Below are 24,312 nucleotides of genomic sequence, written 5' to 3'. Positions count from 1 at the left end.
ACCTATTATGTGTCAAATATTTTTAATTACAATCCAAATTCAGACCTGTATAAAGCGTAAATATTGTGTCCATTTTTGCCCCAACTGTTCAGGGTTGGACCTCTGCCATCATATCCAGCTGCACTTGGTGAAGCAATCTATTCTTGGATCATGTTAAATTGATGTGATAGTTGTTGAAAAGCAGATACTTTATTTCACGTTAAGCCTTTTCTAGTCCATTTTGCAGTGATTTAATTTCATGATTTTCAAATTAACTTGATGTAATTAGGAAAGGATAGATCCAAGTTATACATCATGTACGTAATCGCGTCAATTTGTAATTTGGTTATTTTTCTTCTCACAAAAGTCATGAAAATAAATCGCTCTCGAAAATTAGTTGGTTTACAGTATACGTAATTATTTCATAATGGTTGAGAATTTGCTTCTGTTATTGGATAACAAGGGTCCACATAACATTCTTTGTTCTTTAGTAAAAAGTGCCATTGGTCTTTAACAGAAAGAAACTGACCAGAAAACCAGTCGTTATTTAAGTAGACTTTTACATGTTTTTACCAGTGGGGCGTGTTTTGTCTGTTTAGAGTGATGTCCTTTTAGTAAAACTTGTTCTTGTTTTTTTTTAATATATTTTCGTTTATCATAAATATATAGAAAACTTCATTTTGCATTCATATACTGAAAAATTGAATGGCAGTGACTAATAGGTATCACTATAGATGACTGGTCTTCTCTCTTTCCTAGAAATTGTACAATAACTTAAGGGCATACGATGCAGTTTTGATCCCGCATTTACTGTTTGATGAAAATTTCCATGTAGGCTAATTTTTGCCTGATTAAATCAAATATGTTATAAAAAATATACCTTCATGTGCTACTTTTTTAGTTAAATGCGGTCGAAACTTTGTATATTTGCTCAAAATTAGGATTTGTGGCCGTATTTTTCCTTTCAAAAGAAAGACATTACTTTTTTGTTTTAAAAGATAAACCCACAAATTTTTTTTGTTAAATAATTTGTAATTTCAGTATTTTAGAAGTATCCTAAAAAATTATGGACTTTTTATTTAGAAATAACTCATATTTATCAAATGGTCATGAATTGTGTTTTTGCTGTATATTTATCAAAATTAAAAAAAATGCACTATTTACAATTTTATAAAATTTGGTCCACATAATCTCCCTGCAAAATGAAACAAAATGTTGTTTTAAAAAATAGGGGTCCATGCAAATTAAATTAGTTTGAATGATAAAAATCAGTCGAAAAATGCTTCTTTTCCCGATATGTCACTGTTTGACGTCGGGAAAATAACATTTTATGTTAGCAACATCATTACCTCCCCTGTAACTGTATCGTATGCCCTTAAGTTTTCTTTAAACAATTTGAATTTATAAGAATTTTTTAAAACATGGTTTGTCAATGAAATACACATAATAGTTTTTGAAGAACTGTTCATTATTGTGATACATGGACTGCCCATAGACCAGTCCTTATATTACCATAATGACTAGTTTTTCAATAGCTTTTAAATTATTAATGTATGGTATATAAATCTGTTATAAAAAAGGTTCACCTAAAAATGGACATTTGTAAATATAGGACAATAACTCCAATATGATTAATTCATTCATATTTATAATTTTCCTATCTTAATACAATACAATTTATTATTTCAAAATTTCCAAATGAAAGCAATCTTAACCCATCAGTGCCTACCAGTACTATGATTTTTTTCAATGACTTGTTTGCTAAGTAGGTTGACTGTATTTGTTATTAGTTATATTTAACTTTTAAAAATGTACTTGTAGACAGTAGAGAGAAATGTAAAGACCAGTTGATTGAATCTCTAAAATCAAAACAGACAAGAACAGATTCACAGTTAAAGCAACTAAGAGAGGTATCTGAATGCTAAGATTTAACTTAAGGTCAAGGAACAGTAAATGGGCTATGTCGCGGATTTTGCTAAAATTTTGCATACAACCTTGGATCGTTGAACTACAACTGAAAATCGAAACAATAATACATTTATCTCTTTTATTATCTGAAAAATTGCAGATTGATTTAGTTTATTATGGGTGAATATTTGTATAGAAAGCACATAAAATCGGCGAAAAACCTTCTAAAATTTGTCTTAAAATTGCCAAATCTTTAATTCTACTCCATAGATTTTTCTTTAAAAAACTATATATTCTTGACACATAAATTTCTGTTTTAATGATATAAAATAATCATAGGGTCACCGACTTCGTTTTTTGTCTAATAATCAATCTTACCTTGTAGGTAGTGAAAAACGTCAAAAATCAACGTTTTACAGCCTGCAACGCGATAACGTCCCGATTATTTCGACGTTTTGTTGGATTTTTTCACAAAGAACATAACTTTGAATGATGTATACTGTAAAAACGAAGTCGGTGACCCTATCTTTATTTTGGATCATTATAACGGATATTTATGTATCAACAACATATAGTTTTTTAAGAAAAATCTATGGAGTAGAATTAGAGCTTTGGCGATTTTAAGACAAATTTTAGAAGGGTTTTCGCCGATTTTATGTGCTTTCTATACAAATGTTCACCCATTTTGAAATAGTTCAATCAGTAATATTTTAGATGATGATTGAGATAAATGCAATATTTTTTCGATTTTCAGGTGAAGTTCACCAAGCCAGAGTTGCATGCCAAATCTTACTGAAATCTGTAACACAGCCCATTTACTGTAACTTGACCTTAAACAAATTGTGTACACCTTTCCAGTTATAATTTTAAAAACAAAAGGAAAAGTTCATTGGGAATAAAGCACCTGTTTATTCTCAAGGAAGGTGATGCATTCATAGCAGCAACAAATGGAAGTTTTAACAACATTGACTGGCTATACAGCCCTTGCATGTTCATAATGCATAGTAGGGGACACAGACTTGCTATTTATAGTAAGTTGATGTTATTCCCTTGGTTTGTTACCATGATTTGTCAGAATAACTAAATTCTGCTGTCTTTTATATATTGCCCAAATCACATGTCAGTATACATGTATATCAAAAAGAAGATGTGGTATGATTGCCAATGAGAAAACTCTCCACAAGAGACCAAATGACACAGATACTAACATCACATATATGTATAACAATTCAAACCAGAAAACTATCAGCCAAATTAATGTACCAAAAATTAATAAAAAAATCAAATATGTAACACATCAACAAATGTCAACCACAGAATAATTACAAGCTCCTGACTTGGGACCCATAAATTGGCAGTCAGTATCAAAATTGTTTATGTCTTAAAAAGTCAGTGCTTCCTAACCATTTTTTATGGCCCCGCAACTAAGTTGTCAGTGCCATATAGTTTTACCCTTGTCCGAAATTCCATAATTCTGTAATTCCGTAATTCTGCAACAAACCATTGTACAGAGTTTTTTTCTAAACGCCTTCAGATGTTAGGCTGATTTTTGGTATGTGAGTTAACTATGATGTGGTACAGTTCAAGTTAAAGGTTTGCTCCGCTAATTTTTGTTGAAATTGCGGGCTTTGGACTTTGATAAATTGTTGAAAATCACAGTTATACAGACTTTTTTTTCTAAATACCTTCAAATATTGGGCTGATTTTTGCTATGTGAGTTAACAATGATGAGTTTCAGATAAAGATTAAGTTTGTTCCACTCCACTAATTTTTGCCAAAATTATGGGCTTTGGACTTCGATAAATTGTTGAAAATCACAGTTAAACAGACTTTTTTTCTATTCGCCTCCAGATTTTGAGCTGACTTTAGATATATGAGACTACCATCATGTTTGTGTCCACATGTGTTATTCAAATTGCAGATTTTTCAACTTTTTGGGACGGGGCCATTGGTGTTGCTTTGACACATCTAGTTTACTGTTAAGTCGTCTGATAAGTTGTATGAATCAAGTCATTGTGAGTTTGAGTATAAACACAAAATCTGTGTTTACAAAATTGAATTAGAAGGGATATTACATATTATTTCAACACCAATGAAAGTTTTCCACAGTGCCATCTCTGTTGGACCAGGGTATTTAAACTTTTGTAAGTTCACCTGTCCAATTGAATGAATTCACTAGGTATTGTTCTCTGTGTAGTTTATTTGCTGAGCCATTTAAATTTCTACTAAGAGAATCTTTCACTCATTGATTTATTTACCTCTCGGTTCGCAATGATAAATGGGAGCATTCTCATGAAACAAAATGGGAAACAGTTGATTACAGGTTACAAGTGTGCAATTTTTTGTAAGGCATTTTCCATAGGGTACCAGTGTTTTTTGTATTTAATTTCTTGAAGTCTTCACAAAGTGGGGAAAACAGATAGCATTTTCAGAAAACAGGAGCCATAAAATATCTTTAATTTATTTAGATTGTAACCAACAGTCTTATCATCATATTTTTATGCCCTATTTATGAGTATTATGTTTTGTAGTCCATTCGCCAGTTCGTCCGTCCTGCTTCAGGTTAAAGTTTTTGGTTCAGGTAGTTTTTGATCATTTTGATGTCCAATCAATTTAAAAATTTAGTCCACATGTTCCCTATGTATGATCTTTCTAATTTAATGCCAAATTAGATTTAAACCCCATTTTTACAGTCCACTGAACATAGAAAATGATAGTGCCGATGGTGCATCCCTGTACTATAGACACATTGTTGTTAATAGATTGGGAAACAGTTGATTACAGGTTACAAGAGTGCAATTTTTTGTAAGGCATTTTCCATAGGGTACCAGTGTTTTTTTTGTATTTAATTTCTTGAAGTCTTCACAAAGTGGGGAAAACAGATAGCATTTTCAGAAAACAGGAGCCATAAAATATCTTTAATTTATTTAGATTGTTACCAACAGTCTTGTCATCATATTTTTATGCCCTATTTATGAGTATTATGTTTTGTGGTCCATTTGCCAGTTTGTCCGTCCTGCTTCAGGTTAAAGTTTTTGGTTCAGGTAGTTTTTGATCATTTTGATGTCCAATCAATTTAAAAATTTAGCCCACATGTTCCCTATGATATGATCTTTCTAATTTAATGCCAAATTAGATTTAAACCCCATTTTTACAGTCCACTGAACATAGAAAATGATAGTGCCGATGGTGCATCCCTGTACTATAGACACATTGTTGTTATCACATGACTTAAATTTTCATATAATTGTTTAAATAAACCAATTTTTCAAGACGTTTTGGCCAATGGCCTTCTTCAGTTCTTTATTTTTCCTCTCAACTACATGGCTGAAATTACATTCAATCATTTTAATCTTAATTTTCAGTTGTTTGAGAGACAGCAGAGGGAATTGACTCTGTTACAGTTGAATTTGGAAAGTTCAAAAGAAGTTATACATAAGCAGCAAAGTAGTTTAGATGAAATGAGGTTAGTAAATTATATAGAAGTCTATACATAAGCAGCAAAGTAGTTTAGATGAAATGAGGTTAGTCAATTATATATAGTTTAGATGAAATGAGGATTTAAGTAAATTATATAAAAGTTGAAAGATTTCTGCAACAATACTAATAAGCAATACATTTACATAGATTAAATTATGTTTTACAGAAAGATAAATATTTCAGGAGTCATGTTACATTGTCATTATCAGACAATCTGATACTGATTAATTAGTTTTATAAAATCAGAATTCTTATATGACGTGCTTCTTTCACTTTATGAACAGACCCATGCTCTAAATCCAATAGAATTTGTTTGCACATGCGTATATTGACTTCTGCAGAATAATGAATTTTATCAAATTATCATGCACTTCATATATTTCCTTAACTTTCAAACACTTTCCAACACTTCAATGGTGCACATGATGTTACTACATTTGTAATTCATTTATTATGACTGTAATGTGATGCATCTTGAAATTGACATATTTGACCCAGATACGAAAACCAATCATGTTGGCTGTTCAAACTCCTCCCTCTGAAAAATCACAGCCGTTTGCTTCTTTACAAACAAAAAGGGAGGTTCATGGAAGAGCCCACACAAACGCTTTTAAACTTATACTTCGAGGACATAGAAACTGCAATAAAGTATACCTTGCATCAATTATTTCTTAAATATTTTTTTCATAACATTAACATTGTGTTGTTGAACTTTAATAGTCAATGTAAATGTTTGCATGTACAGCATATTGTTTGTCTTTGTATTTAAAGCTTGAACCTCTTAAAAGTTACAGTTACTTTAACAATTATCAGGATTTGGATTTCTTTCAATATTTCATTAAAACTAGATGTAACTGAAAAGTAAAGTTCTGAGTTATTTACCTTATTCCTTATTCCTGTTATTGAATGGACACTGCATGTCTGTACATAGATTGGAAAGTTTTTGTTATTAGTTGCAGCTTGAATAATTATATTTGTTTTCCCTTTCAGTGCTTCTAGAAGTTGTTTCTCTTGTAGTAAATCATTCAGTCGAATAACTGCAGATTTATCTCCACAACAAACTTTTGCAGAATCCATAAAGCAAAAACGATCACTTTCTCCCTCAATACACTACTCAGAAAAATATAAAACTCCACAGTCTGAACAAAAGCCCATGTTATCAGACATTGAATTATATGGACCATCAAAAGAAAGTATAAATGACCAAGATGATCTGATGATATATGATGAAAGGGAGACAATTCAAGAGGGTGAAAATAGGGAAAATAATATTAAAGCAAGATTTGATCAACATTTGCGTAATTTAAGTGGTGAAGGACCAATAGATGATCAGTATGTTCAGGATAAACAGGATTCTGGACATTTTTATGGTGCTAAGGAGAGTAGAATAAGTAGTTTAACTAGGGACAGTGGTATAAGTGGAACACACCAAGTTGACTTTACTGTTCAACAAATGTCCTCATCCAGGAGACAAAGAGTTTCTTTTGAAGAAAAGTTGTCCAATTATCTAGACGATGAAGATGATGAAGACAATAATTTGAATAATAGCTTTAATTTAGGAAGTCCATATAAAGAGGTAAGAACAGTAATATAAAAATAAATAAAAATAGACTAACATATTAGCAGTTCTTATGTGAAGTTCAATATTTAATCTATAGAAATTTATTCCTAAATCTTAAAAATGACCACAAAATTTTAATAGAAATAACTTTGTTCTGTACATGTCAGATGGCAAGACAGGAGGATCCCAACTCAGGAATTCACTCTACACATGTACATTGATTGTATGCAACTTTATATCCCATCAATGTTCCATACGTACTAATACTGTGCTTATTTTCTCTTTGACACATTCCCCATTTCAATTCTCAACTTTAACAATCTCAATGGTAAATATGCAATGCAATATTTTTTATGTTCCTTCTGTAGGGGAGGGGAAATTAAGTTTTACCCTTGTCAGTATGTCCATGTGTCCAAAAAATTTGTAACTGTTCTCAAACTTAAGATTACCATAACCAAATGCTATGAAACTTATTACCACAGATCCAGTTTGAATTTTTGTGGTATCACTTTTAATGTTCTAGAGTTATGCCCCTTTACAAATTGAAATATTGGTGACCTTTTTTTTTCCTTTCTCTAACTGAAAAGTTTGCCTCAACCAAATGCTTTGAAACTTATACACAATGCTTATTACACCAAATATAGATCAAGTACATATTTGGGGCAATATGCGTAATTGTTTCTACATAGGCGGTAATGGTAACGTTTTCTTCTGTTGCTCAGTCCATATCGTAAACTTGTATATATGTATGATGGCTTGTTTCGAAGCTGAGCCATTTTTACATATGTGGTTAAATTTTCAGGGTACGAAGTGTGATTCATTTTTCTGTAAATTAGCAAATCCTGATTACCCTTTTGCGATGTGGCTCCTCATGGTAAAAAATCCATTTTTAACACAATAAGTTCTTTGAAATTTTAATACTTTGAACACATTTAAAAGCTCCATAGTTTTTACACATTTATTCTGTGTTCCCTTACTTTCTAAATTAACACAAATGGTTCAGCTCAGTCATTTGTTTATCATATAAATGTGTCAAATATCACTACACAGAGATTTTTTGTTTACACATGACTTTAGAGTTCCTCATTTCAAAGCGCATTAGGGATATTGTCCCATTTGGATAGCATCACTTATACTGTTCTTGGGTTATGTCCCTTTATAATGTTATATGGAAGTGGGGGCATCATCTGTCCCTTCCCAATTTATTTCAACAGTAAATGTTGATTTGAATAAAGTTCACTCTTCACATCGATATCGTATATATAGTTATTTTTTCTATCTAAAAGGAGTGAGACACTGAATTGGCCCCACAATCATGACAATATAGCTTTTTTACAAATTTCTTGAAATTTCTTGAAATGTAGACTTTTAGCTATTTATTGGAAAATAGAATATTTTAGAATGTTCAATAAATATGGACTGTTTTTGACAATACCATGCACATACATCTTAAATTCATGTAATATTAAGAAAATCTTCACAATTTTAGCATTTATGCTACTTTTACAATGTTTTTTGTTGAGCCTTCAATTTTAGTTGAAAAAGCGAGACTAAGCAATCCTACATTCCGGCTGCATATGGGGCGTCCACAAATATTCACTCTGTGGGTTAAAGGTTTTGAAATTTTAGTAACTTTCTTGAACTATACTGGATTTCTACCAAACTTGGACAGAAGCTTGTTTATGATCATAATCATATATTCAGAAATAAATTTTGTAAAAAAAAAATCCATTTTATCGTATTTTACTTTTAAATGGACTTAGTTTTACTACAGGGATACATTACATTCACTCTGTGGTTAAAGTTTTTAGGATTTCAATAACTTTCTCTTTCTTTACCTACCCTGGGTTTGTACCAAATTTGAACAGAAGCTTGTTTATGATCACAAGATAGTATCCAGAAGTAAATCTTGTCAAAAAATAAATTTATTTTTTCCATATTTTACTTTTAAACTTTGGACTTAGATTTCTACCAGGAAACAACACATTCACTCTGTGGTTAATTTTTTATACGACCGCAAATTTTGAAAAAATTTTCGTCGTATATTGCTATCACGTTGGCGTCGTCGTCGTCGTCGTCGTCCGAATACTTTTAGTTTTCGCACTCTAACTTTAGTAAAAGTGAATAGAAATCTATAAAATTTAATCACAAGGTTTATGACCACAAAAGGATGGTTGGTATTGATTTTGGGAGTTTTGGTCCCAACATTTTAGGAATTAGGGGCCAAAAAGGGCCCAAATAAGCATTTTCTTGGTTTTCACACTATAACTTTAGTTTAAGTTAATAGAAATCTATGAAATTTTGACACAAGGTTTATGACCACAAAAGAAAGGTTGGGATTGATTTTGGGAGTTTTGGTTTCAATAGTGTAGGAATGAGGGGCCAAAAAAGGGCCCAAATAAGCATTATTCTTGGTTTTCGCACAATAACTTTAGTTTAAGTAAATAGAAAATAATGAAATTTAAACACAATGTTTATTACCACAAAAGGAAGGTTGGTATTGATTTTGGGAGTTTAGGTCCCAACAGTTTAGGAATTAAGGGCCAAAAAGGGACCCAAATAAGCATTTTTCTTGGTTTTCGCACCATAACTTTAGTATAAGTAAAAAGAAATCTATGAAATTTAAACACAAGGTTTATGACCATAGAAGGAAGGCTGGTAATGATTTTGGGAGTTTTGGTCCCAACAGTTTAGGAACAAGGGACCCAAAGGGTCCAAAATTAAACTTTGTTTGATTTCATCAAAATTGAATAATTGGGGTTCTTTGATATGCCGAATCTAACTGTGTATGTAGATTTTTAACTTTTGGTCCCGTTTTCAAATTGGTCTACATTAAGGTCCAAAGGGTCCAAAATTAAACTTCGTTTGATTTTGACAAAAAATTAATCGGTTGGGTTCTTTGATATGCTGAATCTAAAAATGTACTTAGATTCTTGATTATCGGCCCAGTTTTCAAGTTGATCCAAATCGGGTCCAAAATTAAACTTTGTTTGATTTCATCAAAAATTGAATAAATGGGGTTCTTTGATATGCCAAATCTAACTGTGTATGTAGATTCCTCATTTTTGGTCTTGTTTTCAAATTGGTCTACATTAAAGTCCAAAGGGTCCAAAATTAAACTTAGTTTGATTTTAACAAAAATTGAAATCTTGGGGTTCTTTGATATGCTGAATCCAAACATGTACTTAGATTTTTGATTCTGGGCCCAGTTTTCAAGTTGGTCCAAATCAGGATCTAAAATTATTATATTAAGTTTTGTGCAATAGCAAGTCTTTTCAATTGCACAGTATTGCGCAATGGCAAGAAATATCTTATTGCAAAATATTGTGAAATAGCAATTTTGTTTTTAATTAGAGTTATCTTTCTTTGTCCAGCATAGTAAGCAAGAAATATCTAATTGTAAGAATTTTTTTTATTTGGAGTTATCTTTCTTTGTTCAGAATCAACTTAAATCTTTGTTATATATACAATATACAATTTATATTCACTTTTTACTACCAACTGATAAATTAAAATAATCTTTACCATTCAGTGATAACAAGCAGTTTTTTTACATCTTAATATTTTATGATGTATTTAAATGAGTAGTAATTGTTGAAAACTCCATTAGAAATTTTAATTGAGATTAGTTTTGGAATAAGGGAAAGGGGGATGTGAATTAAAAAAATTGGGTTCACTTTTCTCATTTGAAATTTCATAAATAAAAAGAAAATTTCTTCAAACATTTTTTTGAGAGGAATAATATTCAACAGCATAGTGAATTGCTCAAAGAGAAAACAAAAAAATTAAGTTCATTAGAACACATTCATTCTGTGTCAGAAACCTATGCTGTGTCAACTATTTAATCACAATCCAAATTTAGAGCTGAATCCAGCTTGAATGTTGTGTCCATACTTGCCCCAACCGTTCAGGGTTCAACCTCTGCGGTCGTATAAAGCTACGCCCTGCGGAGCATCTGGTTGGTAATTATCTTGAATATTATTATAGATAGAAATAAATTGTAACAGCAATAATATTCAGCAAAGTAAGATTTACAAATAAGTCAACATGACCAAAATTATCAGTCCACCCCTTAAGGATTAATTGCCCTTTATAGTAAATTTTTAACAATTTTTGGTAAACTTATGTTATTTCTTACAAAAATCTTCTTCTCTGAAACTTAACTGAGACAAATTTAACCAAACTTGGCCACAGTCATCATTAGGGTATTTAATTTTAAAAATGTGTCAGATGACCCGGCCTTCCAACCAACATGGCTGACATGGCTTTAAATAGAACATAGTGGTAAAATGCAGTTTTTGGCTTATATGTCTGAAACTAAAGCATTTACAGCAAATCTAACATTCGGTTATATGTTTAACAGGTTTAGATCTATCTGTCCTTAAATTTTCAGACCAATCAGACAACCTGTTGTTGGGTTGCTGCCCCTGAATTGAAAATTTTACGGAATTTTCGCATTTTTTTTATGACCACTGGCACAAAAGTTTTTTGTGTTTGTAAATTGGTATCACATTGTCCATCTGTCTTTGTCATCGTCGTCAGTGTCATCCAAAGACACTACGCTTCAGGACAATTACTTTAGTTTAAGTGAATGGATCTCAATGAAATTTTAACACAAGGTTTGAAACCACAAAGGAAGGTTGGGATTGATTTTGGGGGTTATGATCCCAACAGTTCAGGAACAAGGGGCCCAAAAAGTGGTCAAAATAAGTATTTTTCTAGTTTCCAGACAATAACTTGTGTGTAAGTGTATCGATCTTTCTGAAATTGTACCACAAGGTTCCATACCAAAAAAAGAAGGTTAGCCCAAACTGTTTAGGAATTAGGGGCCATAAGGGGGCCAGAAACAATAAAAATACTTTGTATAAATTGCTTATTTCTTGACCAATTTCAATGGGGTCTATTCTAGAAATCTTGGGGTTCTCTAATATGCTGCATCTAACTGTGTACTAAGTTTTTGGAGATTGGTCCACGTTTTTAAATTGGTCCACATGAGGTCCAAGGGGTCCAAATATTTTTTTTTTGATTTCACCAAAAATAAAGTTTTGAGGTTCTGTGATATGCCTAATCTTTAAACCCTGTATTTAGATTTTTAATTTTGGTTCCCGTTTTTAAATTGATCCACATTATGGTCCAAAGGGTCTAAAATTAAACTTAGTTTGAAACAAAAATTGAATTTTTAGGGTTCATTGATATGCTCAATCTAAACATGTATTTAGATTTTTGATTATGGGCCCATCTTTTAAGTTAGTCCAAATTGGGGTCCAAAATTAAACTTTGTTTGATTTCAACAAAATTTGAATAAATTGGGTTCTTTGTTATGCCGAATCAAACTGTGTTTTTAGATTTAAAATTTTAGTCCTGTTTTTAAATTTTGATAACATAACTATAGCAAGAGATAAACTGTAAAACAGCAAAGTAAGAGCTACAAATAAGTCTTCTTCTCTGAAACTGCTGAGCCAAATTTAAACAAACTTGGTCAAAATCATTATTGGGGTATATAGTTTTAAAATGTGTCCAATGACCAAGCCTTCCAAGTTCCAACCAACATGGCTGACATGGCTAAAAATAGAAAAAAGGGGTAAAATGTAGTTTGTTGTTTAAATATCTGAAACTACAGCATTTAGAGCAAATCTGACAGGTGGTCAAAATGTTCATCATAATTAGGTTTAGCTGCCCTTAAATTTTCAGAAGAATTCCAAAATCCTTTGTTGGAAATTTTCAGTTTTTTTGTTATATTTTATCTTAGATATCATTACGGTTGCTCGGGCCTATTTAAAGTTTCTATCAGAAGTGCCATATTATTTGTTATTTTATTCTTTACAGAAACTGAATCAAATTGGTCGAAAAAAAAAATAGGGGGTCATGGACCAATTAGGGTAGCTCACTTTTAAACAGGTATGTAAAAGGGACCATTTTTCAATGAAATGATAGGGAAAATAGATATTTTTATCGGAATTTCAAAAAAACGTTCTATGACACTTGGTCCAAAACTGCAATATAAGAAGCTGAAATATAGTTTTAAAGAATAAGCAAATAAAAAACATAGGTCACCAATAAGGAAAAATAAATATTTTACCTTAAGGTAAATAGGGTGTCTTCCTCCATTTTGGATTTTGAAATACCAGAAAACAAAGTCTAGATTTTAGATAAAATGTGCAAATTTTAAAATTAGTAGGTAATTCATGTGTAAGATTTTTTATTTTGATATAGAAAATGCCATTATTTATCATATTTATGGTTGTATTTTACCAAAAAACAAATACTTTTGTTTGATTTATTTTTTTCCAACTTTGCCAAATAAGGGCAGACAACTCAAATACAAGGGCAGATAATTCAGATAGTGTTACTTTTACAATAGAATGTGTTAGGAATTTATCCATTTTATTATGTAGCAAGAAAACGAGTCCGGTGACCCCATTTTTTCTTCTTATTATCTGAAAGAATAATATTTGAGCTATCTTCTCATATTTAATCTCAAAATTCTATGGTGTACTTTACGTTTTATGACCAAAAATTGGGTTTTCCATGCATAATCTATACAATATCTGACAATTCTGCACAACTTGTAGTGTAAAAATAAGTCCGGTGACCCATTCTTTTTATTAATGTTCTTAAACAAGCAGGATATAAACTACATTTTGGCAAATTATTAAGAAATTCTATGGATTATAATTTAGACTACCGTAAAACCCAAATTTTGGTGGGAAAAGGGTGAAAATATGGATAAAATGTCATTTTGACCCTTTAACAAATATGGATATATAATAACGAAAATATTCTATAAGTCACATAACTACAATAATTTAACATTTATAATCAATCAAAATATTTAATAAAAATTATATTGAATTTATGACAAATACTTTTGTAATTCATGGGTGAAATTATGCGCAGTCCAATTGTCCTGAGCCACCTTTTAATAATATCTAATATTCAATACTTTTTATTATGATTTTAATCTTATTTAACATGATTTTAAAAGCATTAGTAAATTCAGGTGAGTGACACAGGTTCTTGAGATTCTCTAGTTTGTTAAGTAACCATTATGCTATCATGAATTTTAATGCAGGTGGAGGCCTCACCATCCAGTAAGTTACAGAAGCTTTTATTAGAATCCCGACAGATGATAGCAGGTCTAGAGAAAACAGCAAAAGTTAGCATTAGAGAGGTATTTACTGTGTTACTTCTTATTCTTTACAATTTAGTTATGCTGGTGAATGCTGCAAATCTTAGACAGTAACATTTGGAATGCAATTAAATATGTATTGTATATATACATCTCTCTGGGAATTTTCTTTCTTGTTACTTATGATATTACCATGACTATATTGAAGAGTTGTCCTGCTCCTTTTGCAAGCTGGTACAATTTTGAAGAATGTCCATTTGTTATATTCAACCAAACTAATTTGTTGAATAATATAATGCCAGAGTACCCAAATTGCACCTATTTTGACATTTTTTTCACCAGTGTTTTAAGCTCACCTGACCTGAACAAGTGAGCTTTTCTCATCACTTGGCGTCTGTCGTCGGTCGTCCGTAATCTTTTACAAAAATATTGTTCTCTGATACTATTGAGCTCAAGTTAACCAATCTTGGCCACAATCATCATCTAGTTTAAAAAAATGTATGGAGTGACCCTTTCAACTAACTAAGATGGCCGCCATGGCTAAAAATAGAAGATAGGGGTAAAATGGAGATTTTGGCTTATAACTCTGAAAGAAAAGCATTTAGAGCAAATCTGACACTGGTAAAATGTCTATTAGGTCAAGATGTATCTGCCCTGATATTTTCAAACAAATGGGACAACCTGTTGTTGGGTTGCTGCCCCCAAATTAGTGATTTTAAGGAAATTTTGCAGTTTTTGAGCCCTTTATTGTCAATTTATAAATTATTGCTAAATATACACCCTAAGGGGTCATGCCATTAACACTTATCAAATTAAAAGGGCTGATTATTGTTACATAAACAAATCTGCATTTTAATCAGAATAATTACTTACTAATTAGTGACAGTATTTAAATGCATTTTTTCTTACATGTTATTGTTAATTCTTAAAAGGAGGTATATTTATTTAAAAACAAGTTTTTTGCTTTACAGTTTTACCAATCCAGACGAAACAAAAAGGTTATTTTAAATGTATAAAATTTGATGACTGAATCCTCTATAAAATTCAGACTAATATTTTATATTACCCAGTATTGCCCAGTATAACGCACTAAAACCCAGTAAAACCTGGGTTTTCCCAGTATTTCCCACTGGGCTGGGGAATACTCATAAAACCCGGGTTTTTGCCAACCCTAAAATCAGACAACCTGTTGGTGGGTTGCTGCCCCCAAATTAATAATTTTAAGAAAATTTTGAAGATATTGGTTATTTTAATCTTGAATATTATTATAGATAGAGATACACTGTAAACAGCAATAATGTTCAGCAATATAAGATCTACAAATTAGTCAAGAAGACCAAAATTTATCATAGATACCAGGACTAAATTTTGTATATACGCCAGGCGCGCGTTTCGTTTACAAAAGACTCATCAGTGACGCTTGAATCCAAAAAAGTTAAAAAGCCAAATAAAGTACGAAGTGGAAGAGCATTGAGATCCAAAATTCCTTAAAGTTTTGCCAAATCCAGCTAAGGTAATCTATGCTTGAGCTAGAAAAACCTTAGTATTTCAAAAGTTCTAAATTTTGTAAACAGTTAATTTATAAATATAACCAGTAAATTTTTAACAATTTTCATAAATTTTGTAAATGTTTTGGAAAATATTTTCCACTGTAATTACTGGGCCAAGTTCATTATCCATAGAGATAATTGTAGCAACAAGAATGTTCAGTTAAGTAAGATCTACAAACACATCACCATCAGCAAAACACAATTTTGTCATGAATTTATCTGTGTCCATTGTTTAATATGCACATGGACTAAGGTGAGGGAATGCCGGTTCTTGTATTTTGCTACGGTTAAACCAGAGGGATGTGCAACATATTTTCAACTTTTATTTGCCCTGAAATTCTATAATTTTAACTTATATACTAAGTACTCTGTACTACCTATGATATCACTTTACTTTGAGTCTTCCTGGGAATTATTTTACCACTATCCAACTGTATTTATCCTGGTAGAATTCAAAATTGCTGTCTCTGTACGATATGAATCATGGAGATCATACCTTGGAACCAGTAGGTAAAGGCAATCAAAATATTCATAAGTATTTAGTTTATTCCCAAAAAGTCATGGTTTGCAAAACATTATTTATATTTAATACATAGTACTAACTATAGCATAGGCTATATGCATAATGTGTGACATTCAACTAATTTAGATAGTTTACCAATTAAAAAGTAAGCAGAGGGGTGATATTCACAATATAAATTTGATTTTATATATATATTGTTGTCCACTGCTAACATGCCATTCAATTATTTTAAAAAGAGTTATGCGCTTTGAAAACATTATTTATATGGAAAATTGCATTGCTAGTGCTCTCATGTGTACAATTCTTGCCAGATATTAAAGAAACTTATATCATAGGTTTATATCAGGAATGTCTTGGAAGAGTTGGAAAATCAGTGTCAAACAATGGGGCATTATGTTTTCTGGTCTGTGCGTCCATAAGTGCGTCCATTCGTCCGTCCTGCCTCAGGTTAAAGTTTTTGGTTGAGGTTGTTTTTGACAAAGTTGAAGTTCAATCACTTTATATGGATGTTTTTGGTTTGTTGCTAGTTATCAAACACCCACAATCTACTAGTATTTTAAAAAGCTATCAATGTTCCCATTTTCCAGAAAACAGGAGCGATAAAAAAAAATATTTAGATTGTAACCAACAGTACTAGACTTATCTCAGATGTTTATGCCCCATTTATGGGCATTATGTTTTCTGGTTTGTGCATCTGTTCCTTTGTTTGATCGTCCATTCGTTCGTTCATCCGGTCGTCAGTCCTGCTTTAGTTTAAAAAAAATTGTTGATGTTATTAATCTTATATCAATTGGACTATATAAAGAGAGATTACTCTATATTATGTTTGAACACTAACTGGTTTCATGTTGGATTTATTCTCTTCCTGTTAACGGTGAATTGCGTAACATGTGTTAATAGTTATTAAAGTATTAAAACTTATTGATGTCCTTCTGAATGCATTAACACATGTTAGCAGAGCGAGGTTGAAAAGAAAAGACATCAGAGTGTATAATAAAGGAGTTTAAAGTGGAGAGAAAATTCAAAGGTGGACAAAATGTCAACAAAAATAAACCCCCCCTAATTACAATGCAAAACTGAAATCATACGAACTTTACAAGCAAGCACTTTTGGCCTGGAAAGAGATAACTGATTTAGATAAGAAAAAACAGGGTGTTGTAATTGCATTATCCCTACCTGAAGATGATGAATCAAAAATAAGAGAAAAAGTTTTTGATCAGATAAGTTTAGATGATTTAAAGGAAGACACTGGTATGACCACACTAATTACTTTATGGACAAGCATCTTGCAAAAGATAATTAGCTGACAGTCTTGCTAAATTCGAAGATTTTGAAGATTTTCAAAGGGGTCCTAATCAATCAATTCAAGATTATATGTAGAAACATTTAATGCTAAATATCGAAAAATCGAAAAGAAAAACATGAAGTTGCCCTCTGAAATATTGGCATTTAAATTACAGAGAAGAGCAAAAATTACAAAAGAAGAAAAAATGTTAGTCCTTACAGGCATGAATTATGAAAACAAACCAACATTGTATGATGAAGCAAAGAGATCTTTAAAAAAAATTAAGGATGAAATGTGTGATTCAGACAAAAAATCTGCCCCAATAAGTAGCATTAAACTTGAACCTGTTTTTTTTTGGCTGAGAATGAAGAAGCCCTCATGGCAGCAGGGTATTCTAGAAGGTAGAGACAATTTTTATAGAGGATTTTATAAAAGTCAATGGGGTGGACAAACAAATTGGACAAAGGGAGGCAGCTCTACAAAAAAAGAAGAGAATAAATCCAAAAGGTTCAGACGGCACATTATTGACATGTAGTTCTTGTGGATCTTTTTGACATATGATGGCAAACTGTCCACATAGCTGGGAGAATATACAGGAGAGAGTAAATATAACAGAGGTAGAAGAAGTAGTATGTTTACAAGAAATGTGTGTGAGGATATCACTCGTATTGAGATGGATGCACGAAACTGTGCATGTAGTAGCATGGTTTGTGGACAATTATGGATGAGGAGTTATGTTGACTCTTTTTAAGTGAAAAAGTTAAAGCGAAGATTTTTAAGGAGGATGGCAACAAGGTATTTAAATTTGGAGGTGGAACACGGTTAAAATCAATTGGAGAGTATAGTCTGCCAGCAGTTATCGCAGGTAAAGATGTCACAATAAGAACTGATGTTGTAGATTCGGACATACCGCTTTTATTGTCTCGAAAAGCTATGAAAAAAGCAGGTGTAAAAATGGACATGGAAAATGATACTGCAGAGATATTTGGTCAACATATGTCATTGAATTTAACTTCATCAGGCCACTACTGCATTCCAATAGATAAAACTGAAGAAATTCCAGACACAGACTTGAAGAGTTAAAATCGGCAAAGAGATATGCATCTTTACTGAAGTTGCACAGACAATTTGCACACCCACCAATGAAGCGTTTAATTGCACTTTTGAAAGATGCTGGGGTATGGAAAAAGGAATATGAGCAAGAAATGTTGACTATAGAGGAACAATGTGAAATTTGTAAGCGATATGCAAAACCGCCACCAAGACCAGTAGTGTCCCTACCTATGGCATCTCAATTTAATGAAAAAGGGGCAATGGACCTAAAACAGTGGAATGGACGGTGCATTTTGCACATGATCGACATGTGGTCACGGTACACTGTATCCGTTTTTATTGATAGGAAAAAAACAACAGGTGTTATTGAGAAAATGATGACTAATTGGATCGGAATATTTGGTGTTATGGGAACAATATTAACAGATAATGGCGGTGAATTCAGCTCAGATGAAATGAGAGAGGTTGCATCAATACTAAATGTTTAAGTTTATACCACAGCTGGTGAAAGTCCTTTCCAAAATGGACTATGTGAGAGAGTCCATGCAATTACTGATACTATGCTGATGAAGCTAGAAGCAGATTATAGACAGGTGAATAATCAGAGCCTTCTTTTTTGGGCATATATGGCAAGAAATGCTTTACAGATGTGGAATGGTTTTAGTAGTCATCAACTTGTTTTTGGACTTAATTCTAACCTTCAGAACATTTAAAAGACACTTTGCCCGCTTTAGAAGGAAGAACTTCAAGTGAAGAATTTGTAAATCATTTGAATATTTTACATGATTCTCGAAAAGCTTACAATCAATCAGAGTCAGATGAACGCATTAGACGAGCACTACGTGGCAAAATGAGAGCATCAGAGCAGGTATTTGATCACGGTGACAGCGTTTTTTTATAAGCGAGAGGGAAAAGATCGCTGACTAGGGCCGGGAAAAGTAGTTTTCCAGGACGGAAAAGTAATTTTTGTTCGACATGGAGGAGTATTTGTAAGGGTTTCACCAAACAGATTAACTAAAACTAAAGATATTAATTCTCGAGAACAAAATGGCAATATTGAAACACCTGATACAAATGAAACAGGCATTCATGAAACTAGATATACCAATAAAAATAATGAAGTATCCCATAAAGAAAAGAAGAATTGTTTTTCTGAGTTATTATCAACATCAAAAGAAACAATTCCTCAGATGGAGAACATTCAGGCTAAAATAATCCATAATCTAAAAGAAAATGACAAATTCAGTACAAACTGCTTAATTCGAACACATGGACTAAAGCTACTGAACTAAGCAAAGCAGGAAAAACAACTTGGAAAAATAAACATTGGTATAATGTTCATGATGATATTGATGAAGATAAGAAAAGTGTAGATTTAGATAAAGTTGAGTGGGAAAAGGTCTAAGGTGACAGTGATGAGAATGAAATTGGTGTAAATATGACAAAGAGTTCCTTTTTAAATGATGAGGAAATTGCTAAACAAACAGAACTTTCAAATCTCCATAATTTTGACACTTATGAAGAATGTGATAACATAGGTCAGAAAGCAAGACTTGTTATTTGAGGTTTTGAAGAAGAATTTTCTATGCAAAGAGACAGGCCAACAATAGGAAAAGGAATAATTAAAATATTCCTTTCAATTACTGCTAGCATGAATTGGACCGTTAAAACAACAGATATAAAGTCAGCTCTTCAAGGGAAGTTATTAGATAGAGATGTTTTTCTGAAGCCCCCCAAAAAAGCAATTATGAGAAAGGAAAATAAAAAGATTAAAGCACTGTTTGTTTGGACTTTAAGGTGGAGCTAGACAATTCTATTTAAGTGTAAGGGATGTAAACAATGTAATCTGAAACCTGCAGTGTTTGTCAAACATACTGACCAACGTTTAAGTGGAATAGTTTGTTGTCATGTAGATGACTTTCTCCATTCTGGGGATGAAAAATTAGAGGAAGTTATGAGAAAACTGCGGACAAGATTTGTTGCTGAAAAAATGAAGAGAAAACATTTTCATATGTAGGATTTCAAATTCATCAGGACAAAAAAGGCATAATTCTGGATCATTCTGCGTATGGAGAAAAAAGTCAATACAACTATAGAACCATCAAGAGCTGCTATGAAACAGGATGTACTTAATACAAGTGAGCAAACCTTGTACAGGAAAGTTAATTGGCCAAATAAATTGGGCTGTTCAAGTTTCAAGACCTGATATGGCTTTTGAAATGATAGACATGAGTTCTAAACTTAAAGAAGGGACAGTGGCACATTTGACAAGAGCAATCAAAGCAAGGAATAGACTTAAGGAAGTTAAATCAATATTTTCATTTCCAAAAATGAATAAAGATATAAAAGAATGGAAAATTATCGTTTTAACAGACGCCACTCTGGGGAAATATTAGTAATGGAACTAGAAGTACAGAGTCTCGTGTAATTTGAATAGTTGATAATGAGAGTAATAGCTGTCCGAAAAGTTGGCAAGCAAACAAAATCAAACGTGTAGTAAGATAAAGAATTGCAACAGAAGCCTTAAGCTTACAAGATGAGTTAGAGTCTAGTTTATTTCACCGTCGAATAATAAAAGACATTTTAGGATTAAAACATAAGACTATACCAATTGAAGCTTACATTGACAATAAAAGTGTAGTTGAAGCTGTTTAATTGACTAAACTTGTAGATGACAAGCGTTTAAGAATTGACATTGCAGCAATAACTGAATCATTGACATCAAAAGAAGTAGATAATATTAAATGGTGTACAGGAGATAAAAATTAGTTGGTTGTTAATGGTCGATTGTGTTACATGTGCTAATAGTTATTAAAGTATTAAAACTTATTGATTAGTTGAATTCCAATCAGTTTGAAACTTAGTACACATGTTCCCTATGATATGATCTTTCTTATTTAATGCCACATTAGAGTTTTTACCCCATTTTGACTGTCCACTGAACATAGAAAATTATAGTGCGGATGGGGCATCCAAGTATCGGTCGTTTTTAAGTTTTTAAGTTTTAACACACTGTATAGGATGATAGTACATTTATTAAGTATGTGCATTATATAAGGATATTTATTTTCTTTAAATTTTACATAAATGGGGTGTTGATGAACTTTGTCAGTTTTAGTGATATCAGGCATACAGAGATCTTTGTTCTTCTTGTTTACTCCTCTTTCGGTTATCATGCTAGAACTTTGAAATGCTAAAAAGGTTTTGCCTTCAATCATTGTAGAATTCCCCAACATAGCTTATGATTTACCAACACAACTTCTATGATTTTTTTGTCAAATAATGACTGTTTATTGTTTTGAAAACTGTAATGAATATAGACATGAATCCATATTTAAGTGTTCAATACAAACTGTTTAAATCAGTTGAACCGAACCTTGTTGAAAATTATACTTTTTCTTGTATTTACTTTCATATGCATTTCATTTTCTAGGAAGAAGATAAGAAAAATAGTGAAGAAAAAGATGAGATAAAATAAGGAAATTTTCATAATCCTGAACATGATTTGCAAAAAAAATGCAGAGCACACCAGTTTACACATTGCCATTAGAACTTTCAATATCAAAATACTATGCAAGTTATTCAAGCATTATTTGTTCTTGCTAAAGAAAAATGAAGAATTTAATGCAGGGCATCTTGATTATTGATTACAAATTTATGTTTTTTTGGAGTTTATTGGGAGTATTTGTGTATGTCAAAATGAAGTCCCTTTGAATTTACCTATGTGACATACAGTTGTACATGTATAACTGTGTGTCATTTGTTTTTGGTGTGTTTTTTACTGATCTAGCTATGATTATATAATTTCTCTAATTCTTACAAAATTGATCATTTTGCTGACCTTTTGATTATTTAAAAACTCATTCAGGGAAGCCATAGATATATTGGAAATTTAAACATGGCCTTGGCCGTGATATTGGAATTTTATCCTGAGCGTTAGCCATGTGTAAATTGTCAACACATCTATTGCTTCCATGAATTTTTTTGATTCTAATAGGACACATATCTTATTTTAAAAACTGAAGGGTAGGTTTTTCATGTGTGCGGCTGTTTTTAGGGGGATATTCAATTTTTCAGACAAAAACTCAAAAATAATTTCACCAATTTGCAAGAAACTTTGGTGAATTGTTAATTTCTATCAGAGCTCCCTTTTGATTTTTATAAATTTAAGACTATACGTTTCCCCTTGATGGGGTTACATTTTTGTATATTCATTACAAAAAGAGTGATTTTCCAGTTTTATGACAATTACTCAATAAAAAATCCTGATTCAGCATTTTTTTATGAAACTTATTTAAATTGTTTATATCTATTTTATGTAAGCACCTTTTTTGATTTTTATAAAATTTTCAATTTTACCTTTTTTCGAATTATAAGGTTTTATTTGTTTATAGTCTGACAACTGATTTCACAATCCAAATTCAGACAGTTTCAAGCTTGAATAGTGTGTCCAAATTTACCCCCAACTGTTCAGGGTTCAACCTGTGTGGTTGAATCAGGCTGCGCTTAGGAAAGTATTTGTTTATAAATTTTAGATTTTACTTTTCAGAGTTTACATAAGTCAAATTTATAAATTTTGGACACATCAGTTTTAAGTGTCTTAAGACTCAGTAGAAAGTGTCCATGCCAATCTGTTATGCTTGACTTCATTTTCTTTTTTCTCTGATCAAACTCTCCCCAAATATCCTTCTGTCATTATCAATCAAACACAAGCTGTTTTGATGGAGTTACTTGACGTTGATCTCTATTTATCTTAAATGATCAACCTAAGCTTTATGTTCAGTTGCAATCTGTAAAATGTATGTTTGTTTTGTTTTTAGTATCATTGTGAGATATATATAAACATGTCTTTATAGCAAATTCAGCTGATAACATCACTGTTTTATAGAATGTATATGTCATTGGTCTAATTACTTTGAGTGTTCAGTCAGTACATTTTGTTTAAAAAATTATTGTTAGGTTATTTTTTCAGCCTGTAAGGACCGAGATACATCATCATGATAGCCCTTGTTTCAATGGATATAACCAGAATATTTTTACTTTCATAGATTATTGGAAGTGATTAGATTGAATAGGGCAATACTTTACGTCCAATTGTTAGTTTATTGTTATATTTTTATTTATTTACTTATAAAAAATAAAATCATTTTAAAGCAGAATTTTCCTTTAAATTTATATTTGGACAATTTCTTGCAGTTCTAAGTTGTTTATATAATAATGTAAGTACAGAAAAATCAATTCAAACCAAAATGATCCACATACAAAAAAGAAATTACCATGGGCAAATGAGAAATACATCACTGATTAGAAAAAGAAACAAACTGTTCAAAAAGATGAAGATATTTCCAAACAGGACCATATGTAAACAGTGCAGGATTTTTATACCCCACATACATGACATATGATATAATAATATTTTTATTGCAAAAAGTGAAACCAAGACGGGTTTAAATGCAAACATAGTACATGTATACACAAGTGACAAGATGCATAATACATGATAAATGTTTTAAACAAGTCAAGTTGATATGAATGATATATATATTTATTATATGAGTATATAACTGACCTTATTTTCGTAATTCCATAGACTGCTTTATATAGTCTACAACAAGAATGGCATTATGTTTTTTGGTATGTTTGTCTGTCCATCTGTCCCGCTTCAGGTTAAAGATTTGGTCAGGGTAGTTTTTGATGAAATTGAAGTCAAATCAACTTGAAACTTAGTACACATGTTCCCTATGATATGGTATTCTAATTTTATTTATAAAGATTTGACAGTCCACTGAACATTGAAAATGATAGTGCCAGTGGGACATGTGTGTACTATGAACACATTCTTGT

At 31.6% G+C, this 24,312-nt stretch overlaps 1 protein-coding gene across 7 annotated transcripts in view; it reads left to right on the top strand.

Moving 5' to 3' along the window:
• LOC134681039 (kinesin-related protein 13-like) overlaps window positions 1–23,627 on the top strand; it is a 52,298-nt gene extending 28,671 nt beyond the window's left edge. For all 7 annotated transcript variants that reach the window (XM_063540418.1, XM_063540420.1, XM_063540416.1 and 4 more), the window contains 5 exons: window positions 1,801–1,889; window positions 5,253–5,353; window positions 6,358–6,943; window positions 14,001–14,099; window positions 21,902–23,627. In XM_063540418.1, coding sequence (XP_063396488.1) covers window positions 1,801–1,889; window positions 5,253–5,353; window positions 6,358–6,943; window positions 14,001–14,099; window positions 21,902–21,946 — 920 coding nt within the window. In that variant the 3' untranslated portion in view covers window positions 21,947–23,627. The remainder of the gene's footprint in view (window positions 1–1,800; window positions 1,890–5,252; window positions 5,354–6,357; window positions 6,944–14,000; window positions 14,100–21,901) is intronic.
• The last annotated feature ends 685 nt before the right edge of the window (window positions 23,628–24,312 follow it).

Source organism: Mytilus trossulus, chromosome 8, assembly GCF_036588685.1.
Source record: "Mytilus trossulus isolate FHL-02 chromosome 8, PNRI_Mtr1.1.1.hap1, whole genome shotgun sequence".
NCBI classification, from domain to species: Eukaryota; Metazoa; Mollusca; class Bivalvia; order Mytilida; family Mytilidae; genus Mytilus; species Mytilus trossulus.
This window is presented reverse-complemented; position numbering and strand designations above follow the sequence as displayed.